We start from the raw sequence: 26,328 nt of genomic DNA, 5'->3' as shown, positions 1-26,328 counted from the left end.
CTGTCTTTATTGCAGCGGTCGGGCAGGTGACGGGGCCGCTCCTTTCTTCTCTCGTTAGCGCCGGGTCGTAGCCTTGGCGGAGGGCTTGCTGTGAGCAAATCCCTGCCTTCCACAGACAGGGATGCTCGCTCCGGGCTTGGATGTCTTTTGATTTCCGAGTGGATTTAAAATCGCGAAATAAGCCCTTCGATGAATATCCTGAAGGATGTCGGGCCTGTGGTGTTCATCCCACCGTATTGTGCCTGGCATAACGTGTGCCCACGATCCCATTCAGCCAACTCCTCTCCTCTGTGGTTTCAGAAACGCGGTGAGAGAAATGGCTTTTGTAAAAGTCCACTGTCTTTTGTTTTGTTTTAGATGGTGGATGTTGATGTTCGTGTGGGTGGAGATAGTACCAGAAGAAAAATGGATGCCCTGGCAGATAGTGCAGTTGAGATTGTCCCTTTGGAGCTCTATGATTCAGCCAGAGCAAAAATAGCTGCTAATCTACAATGGATCTGTGCTAAAGCCTACGGAATAGGTAAGATCACTTCTATCAAGAAGTAATTCTTGGTTTTGTTCTTCCTTCTTCTGTCTCCCGTGTCATTCCAGAAGTAATTAAATTGGGCTTAAATCACCTTTGTTTTAAATAACGATAATATGACAGTTAGTTCTCTTATAACATTGTGCATTTCCTGTCACCTTTGACAGGAATAATGGAACTTATGTGATATGCTCTGAATCAGCAAACGTAAAGGTGAACGCTCAGAGATGGCCCTTGCGAAGAATTCAGACCTCAAAATGTTTAAATCCTCATTTTAGCCACATAGACGTTCTTCCACAGTGCTGTATGTCACTGCTAGCACTGAGCCCTTCCAGGCTGTGAAGGCTTTAGGCCACTTCCTGGGCTAGTCATCTTGGACAGTGGATGCTAGGGCCTTGACATCCTTGGTGTGTTCAGTTAGGACTTTAGGTTTTGGTCAGATTGTGGTTTTGGTTTCAAAATGAACTAAAAATCAATCTACTTATGATCAGCAACATTCTTTTATGTAAAAGAAACATTGAATGAGCAGGTACAACGTTACTGCTGTTCTGTGTCATTAAACAGCAAGTTGTAGGTGATAGAGGAATTCATCTTTCCCTTCTGTTGCCATAAGACTTTACAGTCAAACCTGGAAAAATAAACATTCTTGGAGTATCATTTGTAAAGTATTTTCCTGGCATCTACTGAAATTTGCTCTTTTGTTTTGCTCTAGATTTGTCTGCATATTCTGGATTATTGTTGCTAGGTGCTTCTTGAGTTTAAGTAGCTTCATTATGAAGAAATAGGATGGAATACTAATGGGTTTTGTTTATCCAGCACAAGATAGATAATAAAAACGTGCAGAATCTTGTTTTGGAAAATGAGGTAGCCCTGTTAATCTAAGTCTAATTCGCCAAACTCATAATATGCTTAATGGCTTAGCACTAGCTTACTTTGTGACAAGGCTAAAGCAGCCCATTCCTGCAGTTTAATATTAAGCCTTGTTGGAATATTTTTCTAAATTCTTTTCTTTTTTAATATTTCCAGCTCTGTCAGTGTTCTCATCATCTTGGTTGTGGGGAAAACAGAAAATCATGGGTTTATAATGTTTAGTATTAGTGAAGGTATTTCATTACAAGTAACAAGAGACCAAAAAAACCATCAAACGTTTATCAGATTACGTTTAAAAAACATGGGAATTTTGGGAGGGTGTTAGTAAAACGTTGATAACTGAAAAGAACTGAGCAGGCATTTCCTCATGTAAATATTTTTCAGTGGCTGGAATTGTTTGTGACGTTTCCTGAAGACTTTTTAGTGATCAGAGATAAAATGGATATTCCAGCCATGGAGACACACTATTTATATTATGACTTTGTTTCGAAAGAAAGCTAATCCTAAATTAGAATGGACTGGCATGGATCCTGTGCTGCAGAGAAAGCTTTACGGCCTTGTGTTTCTTGGTGCTGTCTTCTGGGGCTCCAGAGTTCAGGATGGTGTCTGTACCTCTTGGACCAGTTAAAAGCAGGTCTGCTGAGGCACTTGACCATTACTTCTGCAATAGCACTGCAAAATACTTAGTCATTTATAAGCCTCTTTAATTCATAGAGAAACAGGTTTAAAAAGGTTTCGTATGTGATTTTAATTTTGACTAATATTTGAACGTACCTTAGGATTATGTTTTTGTTTTAACGTACTGGATGCTGCTCAGTGAGTCTTGGGTAGCTACGGAGCAATTCAGTTTGATGAAAAAAATGCTTCTTTGTTTGTAATCTTAAAACACTCTCATGTTCTGGAGTAGTTCTTATCTGATAGGGTTTCCATAACTGCCTTCTAATGGCTAAGTAAAGAGTGTTTGTCTGAAATGTTACATTTAGAATCAGTGTGTATGAATTGACATAATTTTGTGCCTGAATCTTTCAAATGCTGGTGCGTATCCTGGATTTCACTCTCATCTGAGTAAGGCTAAACTCACAGTGAAGTGTGGGAATGGTCAAGAACAGGAATTGGATTCTAGTGTAGACTGTTACTAGAAGTCATTCATCGCTGCAGGTTTTACCTGAAACTGTTATTTCTATTTACATGAAAGGATGTTTAAATTCTCCACATCTAAGCTGGCACCTAAGTAGGGGAATTCTTTATCCTTTCTTTGTTTTCTCAAGGACAAATTACTGAGAGCATGCATGACAAGTAATTTGGAGTTGAAGTCCTAGTTTGGGCTGTGCTTCATATGATGATGCATTCCTCCTTTTTTCCCCTTCTGGCCATGAAAAGAGAGAATGTTGATAGCCAAACAACTCAGCACAGCTACCTTCTCTCTTCAACACAAATCCTGCTAGTGAGGCAACCCCTCTTCTTGCATAGGAATTGGGCTGGATGCTTTGTTTCTGGAAGCCCGTAGCTCCTTCTGTCCATCTGTGATGGATGCCCGGTTGTTACAGATGGACTCCAGAGGGAGGTCTTACAACTGTTTGTCTGAATTCCAGAGGACAGCAGGGAAGGATGCTGTGAGGAGGGTGTTTCCCCAGTCAGTGTCATCTGTCTCCCCCCATAAATCTGGAAGTCTATGGAGCTGGAAACCTTCTATGCTCTTGGAAGATTATGAAGTCCATTTAGCTGAGACAGTAGTTTGAGGGAACAGAGTTTAATTGGAACAGAATGATCTTTTTCATCAGCAAACTTCGATTAGACCCAAACATGCACTTTAAGGAATTCTACTAGCAATGTGAAAATACAATTGATTTCATTTAAGTGACCGAGGAGCAAGGGTGCCACTGAGTTTGTGGAACTTCAGTTCACAGGAGGTGAGTGTGGGAGGTTTAGAGAGGCTTGGCAAGCTGTCCGTGGGAGAGAGCACTCTTTCACAGTCAGTGGAATGAACCAGTCTGCCAAGTGGTAACAGGACCATGCGCTGCAGAGCTGAGCTGGGGGGAGCAGACCTGGTCCTTCGGTGCTGCTGTCCCCTTGGGCTCTGAGCAGCAGCAGTCAGGATGAACACAACCAGCATGGTTTTGTTTGGTAGAACATGGGAAAAGAGTTAATGGCAATGAAAACATTTGATTTCTCAGCAGATTTAGGTAGTACAGCATTAATTTATGCGTAGAAATTGTTTCCCGTCATCATGGTTATAGTATTAAAGTTTAGATGTAGAAGGAGTATCTGCGAGTTTTTCAGTGTTGCAGCTTGCTGGGAGCAAGTGGGCTGTTTGCTACCCTTTCAATAACAAACGTTGCTTCTTTAAATCTGTCTGTAAAATTTGGATTCTTCAAAATGAACTTGGTGGGGTTTACTTATTTGTTACGCCAAGGAGCTTTACATTGTTTCCAGACTTAACGCTAACATTAGCCCCAAGACCTTTGGCAAAATACAGGCAGGAAAGCCAAGGACTAATGTAATGTATAGTAGGGGAAATGCAAGTTGTGGCTTTTTTTTGGTCTTTGAAGTACTTAATACTTACCTGTTAAAGAAGGTTTTACAGTACCGTAATATCTACCTGCAGTTACTGGTTGGTAGAGGGTGAACATGTTTCCTGGGGTAAATTGCTAAAATTCCTGGGATCCCTGCTTCTTCACGTCTGTTGTAAAAGTATATTTCAGCAAGCTGTTGTGTTTTGCAAATGTTTGACAGTTACACATTTGTTTCTTTAATAATGCCATTCATAAACACTGAATATTACTTGTGTGAAGTTTACAGGGGTGAAGAATTCCCTAATTATTACTGTCTCTTCCGCTTCATCCAGGTTTGTGGCTTTATGCTTGATCAAAAGATATGATAATGAGAGAGCGGTCACTCTCACCAGCGGTATACGAAGTCTTTAGCATGTTTTTCCTGCCTGTTGTATGTAAATGTTCACATGTAGTATTATAGGAGTGTAATACAGTTCTGCAATGAGAACCAACATAAAATGGTTTTAGTATAATGCAGATGGTCTTAGTTGCTGAGAATGTGGAGCTTCTGCTCATGATCTGCAGCTAGATGACATCCATGCAGTACTAAATAATTCTGTGAACAGATACTGATACTAATGAAATCCTGCTCAGAATTTGAATAAGCTCCATTCTGTTTACCAGGATGCTTTGGCTCTCTTTCCATGTGAAACCAGTTCTTCGTGCTTCTGGAGGTAAAATAAGATCTGGGGTGTATCCACCTCTCCAGTTCAAGGGATAAGTCAAATTTGTTCAGATTGCCGTATTTTTCTTTATCAAATCATAATCAGATAGTTGTCTTTGAACAAGTTTGTGTCAGTGAGATGATACCCTAAAGCAAGGAGAGGAGCAATAATCATCTCTGATGGTTGTTACAAGTGAAGTTGTTTTTGTAATCCTCTAAACTCTGTCGTATACATTGATTTATATTTGAAACTGACATTGTTTGGAGAGATTAGAACTCATTGTTATGACAGAACAGACGGAAAGAATTGCTTCATGAGAAATAATGATGGTTTGGTTTTGACTCCTTCATCTCATAAAAATAGCTGCTACAGGTGTCTCTCCAGTGGGGCAAGAACACATGAGAGTTTATGCTGCTGAAACTTCGAAAAACTATGTTATTACTTTGCATTTTAAGTGTGGGAAACAGCAAAAATGAGCATTTTGCTCTATAATGAGTTGACTGGATGCAGCTGAGTAATGGGGTGTAAAAATTACATAGATCTAGTCACCTCTGATATGGAGTGTAGTGTGGTAAATTCTTCAACAGAAACTTAGACAGACTGCATTAATGATGAATGCCTTCACAGATCTGATTATCAGGTATAAAACTACTGATAGTTCTTAAGCTTTATGTCTTTTGAGCACCTCAGTTTGTCTAAAACTGGCAACTGTAAAGCTTGCACGAAGTTGATGCAAACATTTTTCCTGGGATAATAACTCAGAAAGCACATAAGGAAAAACAGAAGGTGTTTGCAAGCTTTTTGATAACATGAAATAGTAACATAAAAGACCTTTTTATATGGTTTAATTGGTTTTGGTTTGCCGTGGTACAGTTTGTTGAACTGCTTCAGCAGAAATGTGTGGCTTAGAAGCTTGGAAGTTAATTGCTCAGAATTTAATTTTTTGTGTTGATTTTTTCCAAATTCCAAAGCATAAATGTATATTCCATTAATGAATGGAATTTTTCTAACCTCTAAGTTCAGTCATAGGTCATGAAAGTAAGGTGTTGAAAAAGATGCTTATAGAAACTGGGACTTGGAAAGACAGGGACATTGTCCCTAAGAAGAGCATCGACACATTCAGTAGCGAGGCAAGCAGAAAGCATACGGCACAGTTGGAGTTTGTCTGATCCATAAAAACTGGGGAGAAGAGCTCTCCATGATGCTGGTGACTGCTGGTGTATCCATAGTGGGCTGTTGAAATGAGCAATGGATAGTATGATTAGGTCCAGTATGAAGTAAACTGGAATTAAATAGTAAAGTTAATATGTGAATGTGGTTTTTGTATGTAAAAATTTCTGTGGGCCTTTAGTTAGGACATCAGTTTAGTTATGAAACTGTTCCCTTCTGTCACAGATAGGCAAATTTAGCTGGCAGAAGTGCTGAGTACACTAAGGTAGAAAATAAAACTGGGCAAGTGTTTACAGTGAAATAAGCTGTAATTATGGGAGGATTAGTATTTATTAATAACTTCTTGTGATAGTATTCAGGTTATCCTCGTACTAGAAGATATCCCTACCCATCTTTGATCCTGGTCAGTCTAAATCCATTCTGTCTTTAAGCCATTATATGGAGGTCAGAAACATTAAGTTGGGGAGTTCTTCAGTATAGAAGAAAAAGATCTCGGATCTATTGGCTGGATGATGAGACTAAAGAACAGCAGCCAAGATACAAGATGCATTATTTATTTTTAAAAATATACTGATTTCTGTGGCATGAAATCTCAGCATTAAGAACTAGATTCATTTATTTCTAGAAAAGGCTTTTAAAATCATTAAAATATTGCTAGTTTAAGTGAAAATTAATGTCACACAGGCAGCTGAGCTTCATGTTCCAATAGCCTCTTCTGTTTTAATAGTGTGTGTAAAGACTCCAGTCGAATAGACCTTAGGGGGATGTGAGTGTTGAAGAGAAAGCTTTTTGTAGTTCCAGTCTATAAAACAATCAGTCTACCTTGTGGAAGAGGGACCTGAAGAAAATGCTGGGTGAGGTGTCCCTGGTGCAGTGGGCTGTGAGGACAGCCGGCGCGTTGGAGGAGCTTCAGGGCTCTTTGTCCAGCGTTACAGCGCAGTTTCAGACAGTCACCTCGGTTACCCTGCTCAGCAGGGGGCTGCAGAGCTGGTGGAGGGCAGATGTTCCCACTAAACCCTCATCCGAGTACTTCAGATTCCACACATTTTGAATTTGCATTTTTCTTTTTGTCTTAAAAAAGCCTTTAAAACTTGGAGTGCTGCGCATGCTCTTGCCAGAAGTGTACTGCTTCATGGATATTTCATGAGCTACTATCCTATTATTTCCTTTCACAAATAATTTTAGTAAAAATCAGTGTATTTTGACTGTTAAAGGTGCAGCTGCTTGTAAGGAAGCTAAAACGTTGAATTCTGTGAGCTGCTTTATGTTTCGATTTTTGGATCTTTCCTCAGTCTTTAGAAACGGAAGCTCTAGTTCTCCTTCTGGAAATGACAATGACCATTAAATGGAATTAGCTTTCAACAGCCTTTGATTTTAGCTCAGGTTGACTAATGTTAAGAAGATTAAAAATATTTGAATTTATTCTCTATTTTACTAAAAATGGAGACCCACATTAACAAATGCTACTTCTGTAGTGCCATGGGGGTTTAATTGTGTCTCTTCCAACCATCTTTGGTATATAGTGTGTATATCATAGCAGTCAGTGTCACATAAAGGAAAAATAGTGATCTTAGTTTTTAAGAGCTTCAAAGAGCTTTCCATTTTGAACAACAGTGATGGAGCTGTATGAGTGGCAGTCAGAGCTGCTACACCAACACTAGTTTATTGCATGTTTTTATTTAAGATGTATTCTGGCTCGTGTAATTGATAACATTCTGTCTCAGTTTCTCTTCTTCATGAGCATTAAGTGCTCTGCACTACACGAATCCCGTGTGGCTCATTTTGCAGTTCAAAGATACGCTATGGGTGGGAGGGTTTTTTTGAATGGGGAGATTTAATTATTCTGGAAATGAGCTGAATGAAAAGTAAACACACTGCCAAATTAATAATTCTTTTAGCTGGAGATGTACATATTTAAAGGAACAGTTGAAGTGACTTCAGGGGAAGATCTTCAGAGTGACTGGATAGCATAAGATAGAATCTTATGTTTGGAAATGATGAAATGTTGGGCTGCTGTTAAGACAACACACTTGAGGCTAGAAAGTGTTCTTCCTGGAGCTGAAGACACTCATTATTACTGCCAGGCTGTTATAAAGATCAATAGCCTCTAGTCTGTTTACTGATGATGAGTGGAAGTATTTATTTTGGGATATATCTATTTTTAACTTGGTTTATGTCTTTTCAATAATACTAAGAAACCATTGCTCACAACAGCATTTCCTTCTACCTTCAGCTGTTGAGATCAGTCGACATTTGCCTTGTGCTGTAGTGTCACAACCTTTAACATTGGCAGCACATCAGCTAGTAATGTATGGATTTGGAATGTCCTGGACGTGTTTAGAGTGATCGGAATATTAGTTGTTGTTAGCGCCTCTTTTTCCTGCCAGCTACGAAGCTGTGCTGATGAGCAGCCAAAGTGTAAGTCTTTGTGAGGGTTGGAAAGTGGTGGAGAAGAAGTTTAGAACCAAGACATGGGTGGCTTAGTTTTCTTTTTGAGTTTGAGAATGCTTGGCTGGCCCCTCTTGGTGACCGAGCCTTGCAGTTGTTGAGATTGCTGTGCTGTGTATCCCAAATTGCTTTGGGATATTGCTTGAAGTAGCTGTAAATTTTGCTTTGAAGATATATCAACCCTGCCACTCTGACAGAGTGTTTTAGCCTGTGAGCTAAGTAAATTATTTATAATTCCATATAAAAATTAAAATACTCTGCACTCATCAGCAGAGGTGATGGTGTATCACGCTGATTAAGCTGGGCCTTGTTCTGGGAGACTGCTAGAGATGTGTAGAGGAGCTTGTGTCCATGTTGAAATGCTTTCTTGTAAAGGACTCTCTCTTGAGAAAGCAAACTGGTGATGTAAAGAATTTTTACTGAAGAATGTGTATGTCCGAAGCCAATTCTACATGCTTCACTTAACTAAAGTTTAAGCACAAAGACCTGTTGAAAACCATTTGCAATATGAAACTTCAGACTTACTTATGTTTGGTGGTTTTTTGTGCTTGTATTTTTTGTTAGTTCATACACTGCCTTTGAATTAAAGGAAAAACATTTACTTGTGTTTATAACTGGTGCCACTTACCGGTGCCGCTTGTTGAAACGTTTCTTTGTTCCAGATAACGTCCCAGAGGAGCTGAAGGACCCGTTTTACATCGATCAATATGAGCAGGAGCACATTAAACCGCCCGTCATCAAGCTGCTGCTGTCCAGTGAGCTGTACTGCCGCGTCTGCAGCCTCATCCTGAAGGGCGATCAGGTGGCTGCTCTGCAGGGACACCAGTCGGTGATCCAGGCTCTGTCTCGGAAAGGGATTTACGTCATGGAGAGTGATGATACACCTGTGTCTGAATCTGATCTGGGCTGTGCACCAATCAAAATGGTTAGCTTAATTAAATCCACCTAATGATCTTCTTTTTATTTAACGCTGTTTAAAATAGTTAATGGAACAAAGAGCTCTTCATTTCTAGGTCACTAACCTCAGGAATTTTTCATTTTAAATACAGTTAGAATATATAATATTTTTTTCTTAAAGGATTTTTTTTTTCCAATGCTCATTGTTTTCTTCTTTTAGAGTTCTCATATGGCAATGATTGATGCTCTGATGATGGCCTATACTGTAGAAATGATCAGTATTGAAAAGGTGGTCGCTAGTGTCAAGCGTTTCTCTACATTCAGTGCCTCAAAAGAACTGCCCTATGATTTGGAGGATGCAATGGTTTTCTGGATTAACAAGGTAGAATTTACTTTGAGAAACATGTCTGTTTCTTATTGGCGTTTTTCAGATTTTCAGTGTCTTCCTTCCATCGTTCTTACCTGGACAGTTTTATCACCTGTTCCACCTCACCTGAGGAGAACTGCTTTAATTACTGTGTTGTCACTTTTACCTCAAGTCCAATGGTATCTGGGTATAATATTCTCCTAATACAGATTATTATTAATGGTACTTGATTCCCTTATTACTGCAGCATATTCCAATTTCATCTTCAGGCTTGGCTTCCCAAGGTTTCTATAAGCATTGGGAAAGAGAATCAAATTAGCAGGGAAATTCAATTTCTTTTTCTTAGAGATGCTGTAATAAAGCTGGTAAATTTTTCAAGGCAAATTTTGAAATACATAAGATAATTAAGAACTAAATTAGGAATACTGAAGAAATTGGGTTCTTTATTTTTAGACAAGCTGCTACGAGGTTTGGGGTTTCTTTTAGGTGAAGCATTGTTTCATGTTAAATAACAGGATAGACTTAATTCTGACTAACTTGAGTACATTTAACAGAAATACTGAAACTTTTCAAAGGATAGAGGTTGTTACTGAAACCCTTTTGAGTGACAACAGGTCACATTCCAAAGAGAATGTCTCCTTTGCAAACCCAGGATTCCCTTGTGATTATAGCTACTGCTAATAAGTGAGCTGGTTTTGAAAACTGTTGTAACACATTATTCTATGAACTTCTTATGTTTGTAGAATGGATTGACCATTAAGTAAGGGGAAGAAGAAGAAAACTTGACTTGTGAAAATGTTTCAAATGTATTTTAGTGTCTTTCCTATTCCATGCCCTTTTAGGTGAACCTTAAAATGAGAGAGATCACAGAGAAAGAGATTAAATTAAAACAGCAGCTAATGGAAAGTCCAGGACACCAAAAGGTAACCTAAATTTGTCTTCAGTTGTGACTTTTGATAATTAATGGATTTAAATATCACAATAATTTCTTTGTTGGAGAAACATGAGGTGTCCGGTCCCCAAAACTCCTGAGGTTTTGTTCATGTAGTTTGTTCTCTGTGTATCATCAGTGCCCTTCCTTACCTTTCAAGCCCACTGGTATCTTCTGACTTTTAAGTTTCAGCTGGACAAAACCAATTTGCTTCAACTTAAAATAACTTGTATCAACTTTACATGGGTAATAAATATGACTCAGCTTTCACAGCACAAAATATATGTGTTATATATTTTGAAAGCTGTTGGGGCATATTCATTTTGCATGGGTGAATTGTCTAATGTGTATTCAGAGGATTATTCAAGTTCTATCTCGTAAGCATACTCTTGGCATTCAAATGTTATATGTGTTTGTAGTTTCTTCCACCCTTTTCCCTTGAAATTATATCACAATGCACTGACACTGCAAAATAAGAACACTTTCATGTCTGGAGAATGTAAACCAGATCTTTCTCAAACGTACTGTGCATCAGCTATCTCAGATCCCAAGTTATGATTTAACGAAGCCTTAAAAAACCTGCTATGTTTTTTCCTCAAATTGGCATTGCTGTGTAGAGGTGATAAAAGTGTGACACATGAACAAGGCACAATTGATTTAACTTTTGTGTCGTTGTGGCAAAGGTTTTTCATGTGCTTGTTATGTAAAATATTCTTCAACAATAAGGGACTAAAGAGCTGTTATGTACAAGTTGATGCATGGTCTGAAGGATCCCTTTAACTACGTGATTCTATTGACTTCTGGGTCTCATTTCAATATTTTTAGATCTAAATTTTAGGCTACAACCCCTCTAAAATATGAAAGTGTTTTTGCTGAAGTGCATTTAAGTATTACTGCTTTTAACTTGCATTGCTGATGTTCCTTTCCTATTCCTACATTCCTTTCCTTGCTTCCTGAGCAGTCTCCTTCCAAATGGTATTGGAAATTAGTACCTGTAAGTGAACTACTTTTACACCAGTTGTCATCCACAAAATCATGGCTTTTTAAATTTCTTCAGAGTGTTTGCTTCCATTACAATGCTTCTTAGATGGTCTTTGCACAAAAAAAACCCGTAAGCTTTTGGATCATCAGGCTTAGTTTTCATAACATGATTTTTGCATACTGTACAGCATATAGCATAATCACTTCACTTCAAAATTGTTTGCACAGTGCAGGAGTGAGGGATATGGAGTAACAGCAAAAAACTAGAAAATTAGCAACAGTTGAAATGGTTGCATTTACTGATGTTGTAAGCAGGCAATTGATGATAGCACTAAGGTGATATAAGCTGGTCAGTTTAAATGGTTGTTTAATCTTTGAATCCATAGTTCAGATACTCAGAGCTTTGCAGTAGCTCATTAAATAAGGCTCTTGCACAGGTTTGTAAATCTGTCAAAACCAGAGCACCATTATTTGTTGAGATGGGGTAGAAGATCAGACAAACCAGTTTGGACCCATTTACGATAGTTCCTGGAGTTGTCTGCTAAATTAATGCTGCCATAATGGGAGGAGGAAAGGCAGTTTACGTATCAGAACAAAACACTTATTTTCTTTGTGGTGACATGTGAAGTGGAATTTCAATTCCAGTAGATATACAGAAAAAAGCAATCAAATTGTATACAAACCTGCTTCTTTTTGGCTGAGTTTTCTTGAGTTTATATCAACTTGCAGAGATTTTACTTTGTTCCTTTGCTTTCCTTAGACCTACTACCCTTTCCCTGCACTTGGAGTTGGTGTTTTCATTTTCTCCCTGGGAAGATGAGAGCTGTTGTCTCTTTGCAAATTCCAAAGAGCAGTGTGCTTGGAAAAGGCCGGTGTGATGGGCACAATCTCTGCTCAGTGCCACTCCTCGGCCTTTTACTCCTCTATTTGCTTGAACCAAATGTATGGACTGCAGTAAAGAACTTGAAATATCTGAAATAAAGGAATTGCGAGTGGAGATCTGCAGGCTAATAAAATGTGTGGCAGAGCCCTGTCTTCCAGCCTCCTTTAATGACCTGTGTGTAGTGAAGTATTGACCTAGTGCTTATCACTTCCATTCTAGTGTGCTTAAAGGCCACATCTGTGTTTGAGGCAGATATTTGATAGCCTTTTGAGGAAATTGAGCAGGTTTATGTTTTGTTTAGAGACAACTGGGTGAGAGTAGAAGCTACAGGAATGGAATTGACTTGCAAGGGTATCATTGAGCAAGGTGGTGGTAAAGGAAGGAGTAGGTAAAGGTTATCTCTCTGCTAGTCCAGTACCACTTAGACTATACTGGTTTACTGACGGATTTAGCAGTCTCCATAGTAGCTGTCAGACTGTGTCACTTGCATAGTTTTTCTTTTGTGATGTATTTATTTTTTAAATATAGAGTTGTCTCTATTTCAGTAGCACCCACTTCTGCACTTTAATGCATACAAATGTCATACATTGTATGTGTGGGTGAAGGGGAGGGAGCAAACCACAAAACTCAGCTTAGAATACAAGAAAGAATTCAGAATTTTCAATATAAAAGACTGAGTGATTAAGAGAGGAATAGTTGAGGAAAAAATCAGGAATTAATTTAAGCCCATACAAAAACTCTGATGATAAATTCGTGCTTTTTTCACCAAGGCTAAAATAAACAAGGAATTCTAGTTCTCAGTATTGACTGTACTTAGTTTAAATTCCATTTAAGCCTATTGGAAAGGAATTATTTGTATCTACTTTAAATACAGAGGGAATTAAAGTTTAAAATTCGGTTTCTGAGGTTTGTCTTTAATATGCTTCCTTCAACTAAGTGCTTAAGTGCTGAACCTTTTAAGCTAACCAGTTCACCTTAGTGTGCATACTTAGTTTATCAGACTTAATGACCACATTTCCAGTGCATAGTGGATGTTGCTAATGCAGTTGATTTGTTTCTTGTTTGAATAACCACCGTCGTGTGTCTCACCATTTCTTTTTGTGTAAGCCCGATCTGATGCATGCCCTATCGCACTGCATGCTGGAACCAGTGGAATATGCTCGTGTGGTACAGTATGATTCACATTCCATTACATATTTGTGGAGTGCTCCAGGCTGGGGAAAAATAAAATAGCTTGCATCTGGTAAAAGGACAGGAAAAACAGCATTAGCATATAGAGGTAGCTTGTAGAGTTACTTGCCTTTGCCAAGGAAGCTTAACATAACATCTTTGTAGTTGTGCAAAATAAATTAACTGCTGCTTAGTGCTCTGATTGTAAGTGGCCTTTGTTCCTTTGAACAGATTTTTTTCTCAGCCTGTGCCATCCTACATTGACACATATGAGTATGTGTGTGTTTGTGTAGAGCTTTCCCAGGTTGTCCTGGGAAGTCTATGATCCCACTGGTAAAATCCAACTTTCTTCTGACAACTAAATGCATTCTCTGTATATCAGCACATCAATCAAGATAGTTTGTTAAATGCTAAATGATATTAATGCACTAACGTGTAAAAGGAGTCTTTTCCCAACACTATAAGGTATTTCTGCTGGCCTCTGTAGTCCTTTTGCTTGCGTGATTGCTTTGCTGCTCGAGCTTAGACACAGCCTTCCAGCCTAGCCAGCATGTGGATGCTTAGTGAACATCAACACTAAAACTTTTCTTGCACAAATTGCAAGAAGCAATGCCAAGATTTGTCCTTTAGTTGACCAGCAGTAGCTGTTCTTCAGCTATGCTCCAAATTCTGCGAGGGCCTGGGGATGGTTTGTAGAAGATTTTGATTCTGATCTATGCTGAAATCAAGGAGAGTTTTGCCGTTGATTTAAAGGCTCTACTTGCTCCTCTTGCTTTTTGGAAAAGGCCATGTTCTTTTCTTTTGCATGACATTCATATTGTGTGCTGGCTTGCCAGACATACCATGTTCTGAATATCTCTGAGAGAATTTTGCTGTCTGCGAGCTGACAAGTCTCTTGATGTAGGTAGTGTATGAGAAATCACTAGCTCACTTGAATTATCTTTTGCTGTGTTTTGCTTTGTTTTTCCCAAGCTTTAAGTGTTTTCATGTAGTTATTGGTGTCTCTTTCTTTGGATCTGCTGCATTCATGCATCTCTCTGGAAGGATTTTGACTTAAATTGCTTGCAATAAGGTAAAATGTGTGAACGAAGCAGCAGCATGGATTGCTGCCAGATGCAAGAGAGTCATTAAAAGGGATGCACCATATTCTGCAGAATTGGCTTCTATTGAGAGAAAAGCATAACCTTGTAAATTGTTCTTGACTTAGAGCAGAATGCTATGAAGGATCCACCGTAAAGAGTTTTCAATGCTTAATTCCTTTTTCTTTTCTTCTTCTTTTCTTTTGTTAGCATCACATGAACACTTGTTTTCTTTTGGTAGGTGCGTTACCGAAGAGACCATCTTTCAAGCAGGCAACTCCCTTACTTCCCTTTGCTTGAAGATCTGATGAAGGATGGTAGCGATGGTGCTGCTCTTCTGGCTGTGATACACTATTATTGTCCAGAGCAAATGAAACTGGATGGTATGTAATAAAGGTTTAAATATATATATATGGATATTCTTTAATCTTTGAAAGTTGAACTAGAAATACATTATCAAGTGAAAATGCAACACATCTAATAAGTAGTGGACTACAGCAAGTTAGAGTTGGGTCACGTGGAATCTGCCTCAGTGTATTTAAGAAGCAACCTCTGGTTTTGCTTTTTTACTTTCTGCATTTGGAAGGCTCTGCTCTCTGTATTACAAGCTACAAAATAATCCTTTTATATATCTAGATGATATGGCTTTTTTTGTTCAACTAACTGAGCTTGGTTTCAGTAGATCATAAAAAAGGAATTCCTGTCCACTACTGTGTTAGCTGATCATCCTCATGTTCTCCTGTAGGAGTACATAATCTGACATTTTAAAATCTAGATTTTAAAATATTTTCTCTATTCTTCAGCAATTGTCACTCTTCAGCATTGAAAACATGAGTTGTTTTTGCCAAAAAGTGTTGTAACTTACCTTTCTCACCTTTCTAGATATTTGTTTGAAGGAGGTAACATCAATTGCAGACAGCCTCTATAACATTCAACTTTTGAGAGAATTCTCAAATGAATATCTAAACAAATGCTTTTACCTCACATTGGAGGACATGTTATATGCTCCTTTGGTTTTAAAGGTAAGAAACAGGATGAAGGGTATGGTTTTAACTAAAATGTTAGTAAATCACAAGGGTTTTGTGACTGCTAAGTGTGTTTCTTCTTTGTTTCTGTTTTAGCCTAACGTCATGGTATTCATTGCGGAACTCTTCTGGTGGTTTGAGAATGTCAAACCAGACTTTGTACAACCAAGAGATATTCAGGAAATTAAAGATGGTAAGTTTTTAACTCGTCATAGATATTAGCATGTTGTTTAAAAGATATTTGCATTACAATGGAACTGTTGCACAGTAGTGTTTCCTTTGGTGTTTTGTTTCTACCCAAATTTTCTGCTTGCTGGGGATCTTCTAAAGCAGTAAAAACAGAAGGAAAGTTAGTTCTAGATGCACTTGAGTTCTGATTCTTCGAACAAGATAGATAACTTTTTCCATAAGCCCACTTCTATTTACATTCTTTCCATTAAGTTCACCATAAGATACATATTTTAGTTAAAGACTAGTACCTAAAGTTTCATTTTAGAATTGTGTCATAAAGTTTTCATTCTAATGTGAAAAGGTTCTGCTCTGTTTTGTTATTTTGATGGCCAGTCTAAGTTGTGTTAATGTTGTAAATATATGCACAGTTAAAGCAGTGTTGCAGCAGAAGAGCAGTCGTCCTCCTGTTCCTATTTCCAATGCCACCAAGCGCAGTTTCATGGCCAGCCCTGCTAGTACAAGTCCAGCAGACTTGCAGCCTGCAGCTCAGGCAGGTTCTGAAGCTTGCAGCAGATACTACCTGCACCCTGAGGAGCCTGACTATCTGTAAGTCTGGTTTCATGTTCTGTAGACTAATCTTCAACTATGCTTCCATTTGGGTAACATAACTTCTGCTGCTAAATGTTCACTACAAACTGAGTGAATTTGAGTTGTGTGCAGTGAGTCTCTAAAATATGCTCAACTCTCAAGTTCAGAGCAACACTTTGTGCTGTTGTTTGATCTTTGGCAAATGCCAGTAAGCCCCACCAGTTAATGTCACCATTGAATGACAGAAGAAGTTAGTTTAACTTCTGCTTTGAAAAAGACTTTTAAAACATGAAAACTGTTCAAGCAGCTCATCTTTACTAGCCATGGAAGTAGTAATGACAATTTCCTTTTCTGAACTAGTGGCAAAGGAGGAAGCCCTGCTTTTAGTCCTTCCCATCCACTGCTCCCTTTGAGACAAAAGCAACAAAAATCTTTACAGGGAGAAGACAGCCCTGGTAAGTCTACCTTGAATTTGCGTTTCAACAGTCAATGACCATGTCAATAGAGTAATGAATAAAAATATAAGTTAATATATCTGAATAAACTAAAATGGAATTAAACTGCAGTCAGCCAGGTGGTAAGCATGTTGAGTTTGAGTAAGTCATCTTTGTTTGCTTTAAAAGGTTTTATCAAACAAGTGAGCTTATCTCTTAGAGTCTCAAGTGCAAGAAATTAAGACTGATAATGTAAATTCTGTGAAAAGAAAGGAAAATCCCCTGCTAAGTCAGACTAGCAAAAGTCTGTAAGACTAGCAAGTCTTGGGAAGTACAGTTGTCATCCAGAATGACAAACCCACTCTAGGAGTTGACATGTTTTCACTAAACATTTTTTTAATTACTGAAAACCTAGGGCTTATTCTTACCCAGGGATGCTCAGCTAAGGTACCAACCAAACATTCCAACTGCTTAAGCTCTAACAACAGGCAGTGAGGACTTTTTAAAGGTTGGGGGGATGAGAGGGAAAGCAAACTGAACAGTTTGCTGTTTGAAAACCCAAAAGTCAGGTACGTGGATGTCATTAGGTTTCAGTGCATTTTTTTTCAGGCTTTGTTCATCCTTGGTTGGTATTTCAGCAGATCCGTTTGCTGCTGCCATCTCTTGGTGAAAGAGTTTATTATGTTTGCTCTTAAATAAAGTAAAAGTGTTCATTTAAAGACCATTTCTAAACTGATAACAATTCAAAATATGTATTTCAGGTCATCGACATCGTTCTAATTCTCTGACCCGTGTTGATGGGCAACCACGAGGTTCAATTCTTGCATGGCCTGATAGGAAGCCCAGGTAACAGATGCATTTAAGTATTGCAGTACTGCATAATGGAAGGATACTGTGACAACTTCACTGTAGCACTGTGCTGTCATTTCCTTAGAACTGCACCGAGAGTCACTTTAATTTAGTTTTTATGTACGTTTTCAGAGATGACTGGTCTTAAGTTTGCAATTGAAAATTAAATTTATATCTTAAGTTGCTATTTAGTATTGCTGGTCACTTTTGATAACGGATACAAAGGAGCAAAAATTGTCACTTAATTCAACAAATTGTAATTTTTTGTGCTTAAGCATCAGTAGAATGTTCTTATCTTTTCTAGGCCTCTGTCTCAGCCAACGCCATTTGCTCTTCATCATTCTGCCAGTACTGATGTGGACCCTGGGTCTGGTGATAGCATTAGTCTGGCTAGATCAATCAGCAAAGACAGCCTTGCTTCAAACATCATTAATGTAACTCCAAAAAATCAGCCCCATCCTCAATCCATGAAGACTAATGGGAAGAGCTTGCTGAACAATGTTGAAATCGAGGATGAAGATGAAGAGCTTATTGCAATAATCAGATCTGAAGAAAGGCCAAACCGTGCTGATGTGGAACTGCAGAATGCATCAGCCAGGGTGCCCAGCATAGTTGCATCTGCATGGTCTCCAAAAGCGAATAGTGAGACTTCAGAAAGCAAACCAGACAGTTTTTACTTGGAGCCTTTAATGCCTGCTGTTCTAAAACCAGCAAAGGAAAAACAGATCATCAACAAAGAGGATGAATGTGGGGAAGGGAAACAAAGGAGTTTTACAACAAAAAGATTAAATGAAGGACACTTGTCTTTGATCCGCAAGAAAACAAATAGCAGTTATGGTGAGCATGACCTCAACAGGACTTTTACTCCAATTTCTAGTTCTGATTTCACTCCAGTTGCAGATCCTACTACTGCAGATTCAGTGGCACTGGTGGAGGGAGGTTTAGAAGCTTCCAGACCTTTGGCTAGTAGCAGTCTAGCTCCTTCTCCTCAGGAGCTATCCACTGGAGGATTTTTTCTTCATGCTGCTAAATCTGATGATGACATAGCAAGTAAAGTCAATGTAAGTTATGTGAAAAGTCTCAATTCACATGTTGCAGATACTACATGGACTATGGTGAGACAGGACTCTGATTCAGATCTTTTAGACATAGAAGACGCTGAACAGGATTTGGTAGTCATAGATGACCATCCTATAGTTGCTAAATACATTGGTGAGGAAGAATCTGCAAAATTGCAAGAAGATATGAAAGTAAAAGAGCATGAAGACAAGGATGATGCCAGTGGACGGTCCAGCCCTTGTTTGAGTACAATATCTCAAGTTAGCAGCGTGTCCATGACTAGCGGGAGTGTCCGAATGACCAACTTCGCCGAACGAAAGCTTCAGAGACTTAATAGCTATGAAACAAAGTCCAGCACAAGTAGTTCACAGAAGACCACACCAGACGGATCAGAAAGCTGCCCAGCACCACTCACCACGTGGAAACAAAAGCGAGAACAAAGCCCCAACAGGCAAAATAAAGATAATGTTAATCTTTTAGCTTCTGAATTGGTGCAGCTTCATATGCAGCTGGAAGAGAAAAGAAGGGCAATAGAAGCTCAGAAGAAGAAGATGGAAGCCTTATCGGCAAGGCAGCGACTAAAATTGGGCAAGGCAGCTTTCTTGCATGTTGTTAAAAAAGGGAAATCTCCTGATGTTCCCCAACCTCTGAAACCAGAACATTTTGCAAAGGAATATTCTCGGCACAACGGTGAAGACTTAGATGAAGTTTCTTTGGGTTCCAAATCTGAGGAGTTTCTTGTGAAAGAGGAGGAGAGAGAAGAAATGCTCAATGATTCTCCAGAAGTAACAAGAGTAAAAATGCAAGAAAGCCTTGCTTTTGCTGAGCAACATAAAGCTAGAGACTCTGCTGCTATACATGACTTGGAAAAAAGTAAAATTATTTCTGTTGCCCTCCTAGAAGACAATGTTTCAGAAGTGGATATAAATGAATGTGATCTTTCTATCGAGAAACTAAACGAAACTATCAGTACTCTTCAGCAGGCTATATTGAAGATTTCTCAGCAACAGGAACTACTTATGAAGTCTCCAACAGTGCCATCACCAGGAACCAGAAGTAACTCTCAGGACCAAAAAGTAAAACCATCAATTCACTTTGTGGAGCCCCTCTCTCCAACTGGAATGAACAGTCTTCGTAAACCCCCTCGGTTTGGTCAAGGAAGGAGCCCTCGGTCAGGGAGACCATCTGATTTGAAAGTCAGTAAAGACAAACAGCAAAATTCAACACGTGTTAAAACCCCAACACAAAGCCTAGACACCCTGACACATTTAAGACCGTTTCCATCCAATAACTTGTTAAAGACACCAACAGAAATTGGCTTGGAAAGTAGCCCTGATCATGGGAGTGGTTCTCAAGAGAAGTGTTTCTTTGATACCTATAGACTTCATGATGAGAGCAATCAAAGGGCGCTTGTTCTCTCCACCTCCAAAGATGCAAATATTATTTCTGAAATGAGCAAGGAGGTGAATAACAGCTTCAAGGAAACAGGGTTGAATTCTTCTGATGGCTCAGGAAAAGAAAATGTCCCAGTGGATGAGCCACTGAGAAGCAAGGCTAATCTCATTGAAGTAGACTTGTCTGACTTAAAAGCTCCAGATGAAGGAGAACTTGAAAACCAGGATAGCTCTACGGATATGATTAGTGAAGGTGATCAGAAGTCTGGTGTGGGTTTTTTCTTCAAGGTAAATATATTACCTTTCTATATTTGGTTATTTTCACACACTGGTCCAGCATTAGAACTGTTTTAGTCCACTTCGTGCTTCAGTCTTCTGATGGAACATGGTACATTTTGGTTGCAATATTAGGATTTTAAAAACTGCATTGGGAAAGAACTGCTTGTGGAGAATAAGGGTTTTGACTTAATGGACAAAAACCTTGTTAACTTTACTAGGAACAAGAATTAACCTTGCTTTCCTTCTTTCCCATACTTTTTTCTATTACACAGTACAAAAGAATCACAGAATGCAAGGGCAGAATTTTTCTGCTGTGAACCTGTGTCAACTGAAAGAAAAAGTCCTGACAGAACATAGGCATCTAGAAAAACCTGCTGGAGTCTGAACTGGGGTTTCATTGGCATTTGCACCCAGATTTCTCAGATTTTAAGCAGACTAAAATTCAAGGGAAGAAATGACTGTTTTCCATGCAGCTTTTGGGTTTGTCCTGTAATGGTGGTGTACAGGGCTCACAATGAAAATACATTATTCTTTCTCATTTCACACGTAACTGGCTTGGAGAAAGGGTTGTTGTTAAGCTGGTGGGTTTTTAGGACAGTGCTGTTTCTAGTGGTTGGGTTGGATATATTTTAGGTAGTGTGCATACTCCTCCTATTGAAGTTCGGAACTGCTGACAGAACATTTAATACCTTAATTTATGCTTAGCAATGATTATTGTAAATACCTTAAATGTGCTGACATGGTGATACTTTTTTTAATTTCTCCTTCAAGAAAGTCAGGCTGGGATGTCTCAGGCCTCGTGATTTTAACTTCTTGTTTTATATAGTGTGATTATATATTGACTGACTCAGAGGTTATCATTATGCCGGGGTGGTTTGTGCTGTCCATTGTAGCTCATGTGGTAGTTGCATTGTAATCTGCGGTTCTTGAAGTTTTTGTGGTGATGAAGCAAGCTCCAAGGCAAGTCAGAGTAAGATGACACCCTTGTTTTTCTACTCACAGACTTAAGGGAACAGAAAAACTGCCTCTTCGATTATTCTTGAGCAACAAACAGTTCAGTACAGTTCTGATTTACACTCAGCAATTATCAAAATGTAAAGATTTCCCAAAGTAATAGCTTATGTTTTCCTAAAATCTTCCTGGTATCTTCAGCAATGTTGTCATGTCCAGCTTAGGATACTCTCTTCCATTCTTTAAAACTCTCTGGATTTTACAGGATGAACAGAAAGCAGAAGATGAGCTCGCAAAGAAACGTGCAGCGTTCCTCTTGAAGCAGCAGCGCAAGGCTGAGGAGGCTCGGATTCGGAAACAGCAGTTGGAGGCTGAAGTTGAACAGAAAAGAGATGAAGCTCGGTAGTAACATCTGGAAAGGAATACTTCTTTTTCATCTCTAAGAGGAGGAGAAGTGTTTATATGTTGACTATAATGTTGTGTTTGCTTTTTAGTCGCAAAGCTGAGGAGGACCGAATACGGAAAGAAGAGGAGAAAGCGCGAAGAGAACTTATCAAGCAAGAATATCTAAGGAAAAAACAGCAGCAAATTTTGGAGGAGCAAGGGCTTGGAAAGCCCAAATCCAAGCCCAAAAAACCCAGGCCCAAGTCAGTCCATCGTGAAGAATCTTACAGTGATTCAGGGACAAAGTGTTCTTCCACACGTAAGAGCTGTGATTTGTTTGCTCTCTCTGCATCCGCAAACTGGCATTAAGAAAATGTGTTTCACATGTTCTCTTTTACTTTGTAGCTGACAATTTGAGCAGTGCTCAGTCTGGTTCCAGTCTGTCTTTGGCCTCAGCAGCAACAACTGAACCTGAAAGTGTGCACTCTGGCGGCACACCGTCTCAGAGGTAGAAAGATAAGCTTAACTTTAGTACTTCTTTAAATGGTGTTGGGATTCAGTGTTGTTGGCTTCAGTTTGCTGACATAGAGCTACAGTAGTAAGTAGTGAATTCATCTTCTGTTTTATGTGGCTGCCAACTCCCATGTTCTGTACACACTTGCAGTTTTGTTTTGTTTTCTCCCAGTGGAAGAATAGAATTTCACTTTGATGATCGAGCAGGGACAATCTGACTGTTTGGGGGAGGAAAAGGGACTGTAGCCTGTTCCATTCAGAGCCAGCAAATGGTGAATTTATTTAAGAGGGGGAAAAAACCAAAATCGTGTCATATAACTGTTTTTATTCCACCCCCCCAGAGTTGAATCAATGGAGTCCTTACCAATACTGAGCAGAAACCCCAGCAGGAACACAGAAAGAGATTGGGAGAATGCTTCAACTGCATCTTCTATTGCTTCAGTGGCAGAATATACAGGTGACTGCTTCAGTTTGAGCATTTGCTATGAATAGTGGGTCTTAAAAAGCTGTGGTGTATTTGATGTGACACATTGTTATTTTTGAGAAGTTGAGGTGCATTTCGTCCTGTTTAATATCTCTAAGTTATTGTGGAGGGTTTTCTGGTTTTCACTTTGAATGGAAATCTTAATGGTCATAAATGTAGAGCAAATAATTTTTACTTTTGTATCTTCCTTAGGTCCAAAATTATTTAAGGAACCCAGCAGCAAATCAAACAAACATATTATTCACAATGCGATCTCTCATTGCTGTCTTGCTGGAAAAGTGAATGAACCACATAAGAATTCAATATTAGAGGTAAAATACAATATTATTAATGCACTCAACAGAATGTATCTGTAGCAAATGCTATTTCCTAAAATGTGCCTGCATTGAGGGTCCTTTATTTCTCTTGACTATATGGAGTTGTGGAAAACATGATCCTGTATTAAGAGTTGAACTCGTAAGCTTATAAAAGGACTGAAAATTGTAGTTATAACACTTATTCAGCTATATGTGAAAACTTAAAGCTTGACATAGTACAGGAGTCTTCACTGTGAGCAATCTATGTGTATGTTTGTTTGTTTGTTTTTAATGCAGGAACTAGAAAAATGTGATGCCAACCACTACATCATTTTGTTCCGTGATGCTGGCTGCCAGTTTAGAGCACTTTATTGCTACTATCCTGACACTGAAGAAATCTACAAGCTGACTGGAACAGGGCCAAAGAGCATCACCAAGAAAATGATTGACAAACTTTATAAGTACAGTTCGGACAGAAAACAGTTTAACGTGATTCCAGCCAAAACCATGTCTGTCAGTGTGGATGCTCTTACTATTCATAACCACTTGTGGCAAGCCAAGCGACCTGCAGTGCCAAAGAAGACTCAGACTCGTAAATGACACTGAGTTCTTGGGGAGAGGATTGCTGAATGGGATGGCATCGAAAGAAGACATGTTTACCATTTTCCTCCAGTTTGGTATGAAATGTGCAGAACCATAAACATTTTTTAAGAAGCTTCTAAACAGAAACCGTGGATGCAAGTTATAAAGAATGAAGGAACATTGCCAGTGTTTTTTATGAATAATAAATCTGCTGTTACACCCAATGCTAACTACTGTGGCTTTCAACTGATGAGGGACTGTGCATGTAGCAAGATCTTTAACAAGTGGATTTCCTTTTACTTGAAGCTTTTCATCGGTACAAATTGGGAGTAATTTAGTTCCGTTTCCTCTCCGCCTCATTCCCTCCTTTCTCCTGTCACTCTTCAAGTTGGCGAGCTCTGAACTTCAGTAGAAAGATTGAACAGATCTTGGGTGAAGTGCTTTGGGTTTGGTTTGGTTTTTTTAAACAGTCTTTAGGGAAACCTTCCTTTCAGACTTTTTTGAGGAACTGTTTAATACATCAAATTGTTGTACTGTATCTACTGCCAACGTTAAGTCCAGCTCTCAGATTTCTGAACAAAGCCCCCAACTTGTGCTGCTCAGAACAGAGATTACTCGCAGTATCTCTTTAGGATAAGCACTGCAAGGATTGCAAAAGCCAGTCTTTTTTAATAAAACCCAATTGCTCACAGATGTAAAGATCTCTGGAATACAATCATGAAGAGGCATACTACAGGTGCTACTAGCTGGAACACGCCTGACTGAAACTTAAGGCGAGCTGAACAGAGCACAGTTATTACTGATTTCAGTTTCAGGTAGTGTCCTAAAGATTTGTTTGCTTTAATAAAGATGGAATCTGGTAGGTATAGAACATTTCCACTCTGAGCACGCTACTCCTGTACGATGGTGCACTTAATGATCACAGATTTTAATGTTTTTATTACATCATGAAATGTAATTCTACTTTCTTTGTCCTGTCTTTATTCTGAATGAGCAGCATGCTCGAAGATGAAGAGTGTGTTATGTTTTTTATTTTGGGTGAGATATTAATATATATTGATTTTGTTTTTCTCATTTAAAAGCAATTTTTAAACAGAGACATTTGCATTTGTTTCAGAAGCCCAAATAAGTCGAATGGCTTTGGATTTCTTTTCATGTTGAAATATTAAATCTTGAGTTATGACCTTAAAAAGTCTTCGTGTTTCAGCAGATTAAATTTTTGTCTGTGGTAACAGGGTATATTTGCAGTTCGGTTCCATTCTTTTAATACTCCCATTTCTCATTTGTGGCCCCAGCCAGGCTTCAGAGTAGGTTTCTGTAGCTATGACCTAACTTAATCTGCTAACATGCGCCTGCGCCATCCGGTTGGACACTGCTACCCGAGGGTCATGTCGGCTTATAACTTTGGTTTGCACACGTTTACTTTTGTTTGAAGTGTTACTTGAATACGTATCTCTGCGGTGCAAAAGGCACTACACCACCCGAGAGATGAACTGAGCTCTGCAAGACGTTATAGTGTAATTATTAAACTCTGAGAATAATGGAAGTTATATAGAGTTATGTACATAAGGGGAAAATAGGGTACGTAATAAAGCGCTATCTAGATAGAGCAAAGTGAAGGTCTTCCGTTGTGGTCTCTCCATTTTACTTTTCCCCTTCCAGTACTCCTTGACTAGGCTGCTGCAACTTTGTAAATTATGTTAGATAGTTTGCTGCTTGTAAATAATTAAAGGCTTTATGGTTTCTAAAGTGCTAAGTATTAAACACAGTCATGAGTGTAGCTTTTGTTACCATGCTGTTCATGCTTGTGCTTTATTTCTCACTGTTTGATATTATATACCATATTTATTTTATGAAACACTGAAATTTAATAAAAACCATTAACTGATTTCCTTTTTATTTCATGTGTACTTTTGTTGTTGTGGCACTCCATCCCCTCAAAGAACTAATATGCTTTAAAGATGTGCTATTCTATGTTTAGTTGTGCTTTTAGAAAGCTTCAGCTGTAAGTAGCTGTAATAACTTCATGGCAAGAGCTTCATCCTCCTGACCCTCATTGCAGCGTGCAACAACTTGACCAAAATGCTTTCAGAAAACTGGAAAGTAATTTCACAGTCTCGTTAAAGATTTATTTCATCAGTCTTCAGACTCTTGAATCTGGCTGGTGGGTTTCCTTTGATCTGTGCGGTCAGTGACAGAGTTTTGGAAGCACTAAGAATTTCTTCTGTTGGACTTTTCAGTGTTAGTTTGCTAAGACAAGTTGCCTCTAGAATTTAGAAATAAGCTGGTTGTTGAAGCTTCACAATGAATCCATATGAGTTGCATAGAAGTGAAATTTGCATTCTCAAAGCTATAGACTTTTCCAGTGCAGAACTAATTCTTCGTGCCTGTACGATAAATTGTTCCAGTATGTGCAGGCAAATGCAGACAGTGTTTTGTAGCAGGGAGACTAATTACTTTTCTTAAGTAGATTTTGTATAATCCAAACGTCAACCTCATTGTGTTCACTGCCTGCTGTCAACCCAGGGTAAATGTGGTTGTAGGACAGTGACAACGTTTAGTGACATGCTGTCAGTGACCGAAAATCATCCCGTGCAGGAACAGTTGGGTGATCCATGCACTGGCAGCTGCCATGGAAGAAGGTGCCAGCATCTGACTTGCTGATGTCTCAGCTTCTGAACATCACTACTTAGAATACGAAATTGCCTTTCCATGGCCACTTGAGTTTGGTGCAAATACTCTCCCAGCTGAAACACCTGGACAGTTACTGGTGCTGTGCTTCA

At 38.9% G+C, this 26,328-nt stretch overlaps 1 protein-coding gene across 1 annotated transcript; it reads left to right on the top strand.

The window, feature by feature from the left end:
• Positions 1-357: 357 nt before the first annotated feature.
• On the top strand, positions 358-23,783 carry CAMSAP1 (calmodulin regulated spectrin-associated protein 1). The gene is made up of 17 exons (XM_010022625.1): positions 358-520; positions 8,891-9,153; positions 9,346-9,507; positions 10,335-10,415; positions 14,778-14,919; positions 15,419-15,558; positions 15,658-15,754; positions 16,161-16,338; positions 16,681-16,775; positions 17,516-17,600; positions 17,908-20,344; positions 21,552-21,688; positions 21,781-21,989; positions 22,076-22,178; positions 22,525-22,640; positions 22,860-22,978; positions 23,261-23,783. The coding sequence occupies exons 1-17, from the start codon at positions 358-360 to the stop codon at positions 23,561-23,563; spliced, it is 4,830 nt and encodes a 1,609-aa protein (XP_010020927.1). The 3' UTR covers positions 23,564-23,783.
• Positions 23,784-26,328: the final 2,545 nt, after the last annotated feature.

The sequence above is a fragment of the Nestor notabilis genome, unplaced genomic scaffold (genome assembly GCF_000696875.1).
Source record: "Nestor notabilis isolate BGI_N333 unplaced genomic scaffold, ASM69687v1 scaffold4349, whole genome shotgun sequence".
Classification (NCBI taxonomy): domain Eukaryota; kingdom Metazoa; phylum Chordata; class Aves; order Psittaciformes; family Psittacidae; genus Nestor; species Nestor notabilis.
This window is presented reverse-complemented; position numbering and strand designations above follow the sequence as displayed.

Excerpts from the sequence above, each read along its gene's own strand:
- CAMSAP1 (XM_010022625.1), top strand. The coding sequence starts at position 358 with ATGGTGGATGTTGATGTTCGTGTGGGTGGAGATAGTACCAGAAGAAAA. Across the intron at positions 22,641-22,859 it reads TTCAGTGGCAGAATATACAG|GTCCAAAATTATTTAAGGAA; the intron begins GTGACTGCTTCA and ends TATCTTCCTTAG. Across the intron at positions 22,979-23,260 it reads ATAAGAATTCAATATTAGAG|GAACTAGAAAAATGTGATGC; the intron begins GTAAAATACAAT and ends TTTTTAATGCAG.